Source organism: Delphinus delphis, chromosome 16 (genome assembly GCF_949987515.2).
Source record: "Delphinus delphis chromosome 16, mDelDel1.2, whole genome shotgun sequence".
Classification (NCBI taxonomy): Eukaryota; Metazoa; Chordata; class Mammalia; order Artiodactyla; family Delphinidae; genus Delphinus; species Delphinus delphis.
Window position 1 is genome coordinate 27,818,379 of NC_082698.1, and position 6,480 is coordinate 27,824,858.

Below are 6,480 nucleotides of genomic sequence, written 5' to 3' on the forward strand. Positions count from 1 at the left end.
AGTTCATTCTTTTACATGTACCTGTCCAGTTTTCCCAGCACCACTTATTGAAGAGACTGTCTCTTCTCCAGTGTATATCCTTGCCTCCTTTGTCATAGATTAGTTGACCATAGGTGCGTGGGTTTATCTCTGGGCTTTCTATCCTCTTCCATTGATCTGTATTTCTGTCTTTGTGCCAGTACCATATTGTCTTGGTTACTGTAGCTTTGTATTATAGTCCGAAGTCAGGGAGTCTGATTTCTCCAGTTCCATTTTTTCCCCTTAAGATTGCTTTGGCTATTCGGGGTCCTTTGTATTTCCATACAAATTTTAAGGTTATTTGTACTAGTTCTATAAAAAATGCCATTGGTAATTTGATAGGGATTGCATTGAATCCGTAGATTGCTTTGGGTGGTATAGTCCTTTTCATAATGTTGATTCTTCCAATCCAAGACATGGTATATCTCTCCATCTGTTGGTATCATCTTTAATTTCTTTCATCAGTGTCTTATAGTTTTCTATATACAGGTCTTTTGTCTCCTTAGGTAGGTTTATTCCTAGGTATTGTATTCTTTTGGTTGCAATGGTAAATGGGAGTGTTTCCTTAATTTCTCTTTCAGATTTTTCATCATTAGTGTATAGGAATGCAAGAGCTTTCTGTGCATTAATTTTGTATCCTGCAACTTTACCAAATTCATTGATTAGCTCTAGTAGTTTTCTGGTGGCATCTTTAGGATTCTCTATGTATAGTATTATGTCATCTGCAAACAGTGACAGTTTTACTTCTTCTTTTCCAATTTGTATTCCTTTTATTTCTTTTTCTTCTCTGATTGCCAAGGCTAGGACTTCCAAAACTATGCTGAATAATAGCGGTGAGAGTGGACATCCTTGTCTTGTTCCTGATCTTAGAGGAAATGCTTTCAAGTTTTCACCATTGAGAATGATGTTTGCTGTGGGTTTGTCATATATGGCCTTTATTATGTTGAGGTAGGTTGCCTCTCTGCCCACTTTCTGGAGAGTTTTTATCATAAATGGGTGTTGAATTTTGTCAAAAGCTTTTTCTGCATCTATTGCGATGATCATATGGTTTTTATTCTTCGATTTGTTAATATGGTGTATCACATTGATTGACTTGCATATATTGAAGAATCCTTGCATCCCTGGGATGAATCCCACTTGATCATGGTGTATGCTCCTTTTAATGTGTTGTTGGATTCTGTTTGCTAGTATTTTGATGAGGATTTTTGCATCTATATTCATCAGTGATATTGGTCTGTAATTTTCTTTTTTTGCAGTATCTTTGTCAGGTTTTGGTATCAGGGTGATGGTGGCCTCATAGAATGAATTTGGGAGTGTTCCTTCCTCCACAATTTTTTGGAAGAGTTTGAGAAGGATGGGTGTTAGCTCTTCTCTAAATATTTGATAGAATTCACCTGTGAAGCCATCTGGTCCTGGACTTTTGTTTGTTGGAAGATTTTTAATCACAGTTTCAATTTCATTACTTGTGATTGGTCTGTTCATATTTTCTATTTCTTCCTGGTTCAATCTTGGAAGGTTATAGCTAAGAATTTGTCCCTTTCTTCCAGGTTGTCCATTTTATTGGCATAGAGTTGCTTTTAGTAGTCTCTTGTGATGCTTTGTATTTCTGCAGTGTCCATTGTAACTTCTCCTTTTTCATTTCTAATTTTATTGATTTGAGTTCTCTCCCTCTTTTTCTTGATGAGTCTGGCTAAAGTTTTATCAATTTTGTTTTTCTTCTTAGAGAATCAGCTTTTAGTTTTATTGATCTTTGCTATTGTTTCCTTTGTTTCTATTTCATTTATTTCTGCTCTCGTCTTTATGATTTCTTTCCTTCTACTAACTTTGAGTTTTGTTTGTTTTTCTTTCTCTAGTTCCTTTAGGTATAAATTTAGATTGTTTATTGTTTCTTGTTTCTTGAGGTAGGATGCTATTGTTATAAACTTCCCTCTTAGAACTGCTTTTGCTGCATCCCATAGGTTTTGGATCATCATGGTTTCATTGTCATTTGTCTCTAGGTATTTTTTGATTTCCTCTTTTTTTTTTTTTTTTTTTTGCGGTATGTGGGCCTCTCACTGTTGTGGCCTCTCCCGTTGCGGAGCCCAGGCTCCGGACACGCAGGCTCAGCGGCCATGGCTCACAGGCCCAGCTGCTCCGCGGCATGTGGGATTTTCCCGGACCGGGGCACAAACCCGTGTCCCCTGCATCAGGAGGCGTACTCTCAACCACTGCACCACCAGGGAAGCCCTGATTTCCTCTTTGATTTCTCCAGTGATCTCTTGGTTATTTAGTAATTTATTGTTTAGCCTCCATGTGTTTGTGTTTTTTACATTTTTTTCCCTGTAATTTATTGCTAATCTCATAGTGTTGTTGTCAGAAAATATGCTTGATATGATTTCAATTTTTCTTAAATTTTCCGAGGCTTGATTTGTGACCCAAGGTGTTTTCTATCCTGGAGAATATTCCATGTGCACTTGAAAAGAAAGTGTAATCTGCTGTTTTTGGATGGAATGTCCTATAAATATCAATTAAATCTATCTGGTCTATTGTGTCATTTAAAGCTTGTGTTTTCCTTATTAATTTTCTGTCTGGATGATCTGTCCGTTGGTGTAAGTGAGGTGTAAGTCCCCCACTATTACTGTGTTACTGTTGATTTCCTCCTTTTTGTTGTTTGTTATTTTTTGTTTTTTTGAAGATGCAAACATTGTTTTTAATGTAATAATAGTAATAATTAAATTACATACCTGTGACTTCTTGTAAGAAATGCAAACACGGTTGATTACTTCCAGAAATGCTTATTGAAACAGCCAGTGGGGTCTGTCCTTCATAGTTCCTTGTGTTTGTGTCTGCTCCATAATTATATAACATCCATGCACAAAGCACATCATCCCTAAGGGCAGACAAACGTAAAGGAGTCTGTCCATCTTCTAAGCAACCCAAGTTTGTGTCTGCTCCTCTCTGAAGGAACATACGGCAATAAGAGTGATTGCTTTTTATCACAGCATATCGCAACAGGAAACCCTTCTGAATGTTGATGTTGGCATTGTGGTCCAGGAGTATTTTCACACAGCTTGACATCTCTTGGGTAATGGTGAGCTGAAGTGGCCTTGTACCTTTATCATTGAGCTGGTCGACCTCAGCCTTGAACTCCAGTAGGAGTGTCCAGATTCCGGTGTCAGTGAGCTCTTTCTTAACCTTTAGTGCATTTTCAGAGGCAGCAACAAAATACAGCAGCAGAAATGTCATCACATGAATTAGATGCTTAAACTTCAATCTAACAGATTCTCTTTATGTAGGATACTGGTCAGAGGCTCTCTGCTGCTTCTCTGGTGGGTGGGTAGCCCCGTTCCTGCTCTCTCGCTTCCCCTAGCCACCTCAAACCTGCCTTCTTAGCTGCTGCGTCTCTTACTTCTTTCAGCCTCCTCCTCCACACCCACCAACTTCTCGATTGAAGAAACAGCCCAGGCAGGGCCAGACACAGGTGTCCTTGATCCTTCATGATGCCTCACGACCCCAGCCCTGCAAGCATCCAGACTGCTGAGCAGACTGGAGGTGGCAGTCCTGGCTTACGGGCAGCCTCAGGGGAGGGGTGCAGGGAGGAAGTCTGGGCTCAGGTTGGGGGGCAGTCCCGTCTGAGGGCTTGGGAGCAGGGGGCTGCTGCGTTCCGGGCTGGAGTCTCCCAGATACACGGGGACATGGGAGGTCTTGGGGCAGCAAGGTCCTGGGTCATTCATGGTCTGATGTGCCAGCCGCGGGGAATCCAGGCAGGGGGCTTTTGGGATGCACTTTGCACTGGACCACCCCTGCACCCTCCCTCCAGCACTTTGGGGTCACTGGGATGGGACCAAGCCTTCAGCAGCCAATCAGCAGCTGCACTGGAGCCTGAGGGTGGAGCCGTAAACCAGGTCAGGGGTGGGTGGGGGTGGGGGGTGGAGGCGACTTGGTTGGTTGGTTGGTTACCTCCTTCCCTCCTCCTTACCCCAGCAGCCCCCACCCCTTGCCTGCGGTCCAATTTTCTCTTTTATAGCTGTTAGCATTTGCCTTATGTATTGAGGTGCTCCTGTGTTGGATGCATATATATTTATAATTGTTCAAACTTCTTCTTGGATTGATCCCTTAATCATTATTTAGTGTCCTTCCTTATCTCTTGTAACATTCTTTATTTTTAAAGTCTACTTTATCTGATATGTGTATTGCTACTCCAGCTTTCTTTTGATTTCCATTTGCATGGAATATCTTTTTCCATCTCCTCACTTTCAGTCTGTATGTGTCCTAGGTCTGAAGTGGGTCTCTTGTAGACAGCATATACATGGGTCTTGTTTTTGTATCCATTCAGCAAGCCTGTGTCTTTTGGCTAGAGCATTTAATCCATTCACATTTAAGGTAATTATCGATATGTATGTTCCTATTACCATTTTCTTAATTGTTATGGGTTTGTTTTTGTAGATCCTTTTCTTCTCTTGTGTTTCCCACTTAGAGAAGTTCCTTTAGCATTTGTGGTAGAGCTGGTTTGGTGGTGCTGAATTCTTTTAGCTTTTGTTTGTCTGTAAAGCTTTTGATTTCTCCGTTGGATCTGAATGAGATCCTTGCCGAGTAATCTTGGTTGTAGGTTCTTCCCTTTCATCACTTTAAATATATCATGCCACTCCCTTCTGTCTTGTAGAGTTTCTGCTGAGAAATCAGCTGTTAACCTTATGGGAGCTCCCTTGTATGTTATTTGTCATTTTTCCCTTGTTGCTTTTAATAATTTTTCTTTGTCTTTAATTTTTTCAATTTGATTACTATGTGTTTTGGCCTGTTTCTCCTTGGGTTTATCCTGGCTGGGACTCTTTTTGCTTCCTGTACTTGGGTGACTGTTTCCTTTCCCATGTTAGGGAGGTTTTCAACTATAATCTCTTCAAATATTTTATCGGGTCCTTTCTCTCTCTCTTCTCCTTCTGGGACCCCTATAATACGAATGTTGTTGTGTTTAATGTTGTCCCAGAGGTCTCTTAGGCTATCTTCATTTCTTTTCATTCTTTTTTCTTTATTCTGTTCTGTGGCAGTGAGTTCCACCATTCTGTCTTCCAGGTTACTTATCCATTCTTCTGCCTCAGTTATTCTGCTATTGATTCCTTCTAGTGTATTTTTCATTTCAGTTATTCTGTTGTTCATCTCTGTTTGTTTGTTCTTTAATTCTTCTAGATGTTTGTTCTTTAATTCTTCTAGGTCTTTGTTAAACACTTCTTGCATCTTCTCAATCTTTGCCTCCATTCTTTTTCCAAGGTCCTGGATAATCTTCACTATCATTATTCTGAACTCTCTTTCTAGAAGGTTGCCTATCTCCACTTCATGTAGTTGTTTTCCTGGGGTTTTATCTTGTTCCTTTGTCTGGAACATGTTTCTCTGCCATCTCATTTTGTCTAACTTTCTGTTTTTAAGACATTCATCATTTTGTGATATGCAGCAGAAGTGCTTTATGCATACTTCCTATTTTTGACACAGCATTTTTAAAAGATGTGTTCTCAATGGTCAAGCTTTTAATATAATTAATAATTTTTATTTCCTAATCAAGAACACTTTTAAGTGAAACTGAACTCCCTCCAAGTGTACGGCAGTGAGAAATACAAATACAAATGACCACTAGTACAGTTTGGTACTACTGCCTTGTTTTCTGTCAAGGTGCAAAGAGTTTACCCACCATTACTTCGGTACAAATGTCAACATGATGGTGAAAAAAGGCAAACAAAGGCTTAATATTATTATGAAACTCATTTTGGTCTCAAAGTTACCTTGAAAGCTTGGGGGATCTTCAGGGGTTTATGGATCACATGTTGAAAACCTGTCATTTAATGCCTCTCCCAAAGTCGTGCATCTAGTAAGGAGTGGACCACTTCTTGAAACTAGGGCCTATTGACTCCCCATCTAATAGTTTCTCCATTATATCACAGAATGCCAAAATGAGTGATACAGATATAAAGTATAATGTGCACTCATATTAAAACCAAATAATTAAATACATGCACTGAATGTTTGTAGCAGCACTATTTACAATAGCCAAGATATGGAAGCAATCAAAATGCCCATCAACGGATAATGGACAAAGAAGATATAGCATATATATACAAAGGAATATTACTCAGACATAAAAAAGAATGAAATTCTGCCATTTGCAGTAACATGGATGGACCTAGAGAAGAATATGCTTAGTGAAATAAGTCAGACAGAGAAATACAAACACTGTATGATATCACTTATGTGTAATCTAAAAAATAATACTAATGAATTATTAGAAACAGACTCACAGGTATAGAAAACAGACTAGTGGTTAGCAAAGGGGAAAGGGAAGAGGAGAGTGGAAAATTAGGTATGGGGTTAAGAGACACCAACTACTATGTATAAAACAGATAAACAACAAGGATATATTGTGTAGCACAGGGAATTACAGCCATTATCTTATAATAATTTTTTAAATAATTTGATTTATTTTATTTTTATTTATTT

At 39.1% G+C, this 6,480-nt stretch overlaps 1 protein-coding gene across 1 annotated transcript; it reads right to left on the minus strand.

The window, feature by feature from the left end:
• Window positions 1-2,733: 2,733 nt before the first annotated feature.
• Window positions 2,734-6,156, minus strand: LOC132439329 (ankyrin repeat and SOCS box protein 7-like; the record flags this gene model as incomplete). The annotated part of the gene is made up of 2 exons (XM_060033613.1): window positions 2,734-3,160; window positions 6,128-6,156. Coding segments are annotated over 2 exons (456 nt in total), but the record flags the coding sequence as incomplete, so codon positions are not given.
• Window positions 6,157-6,480: the final 324 nt, after the last annotated feature.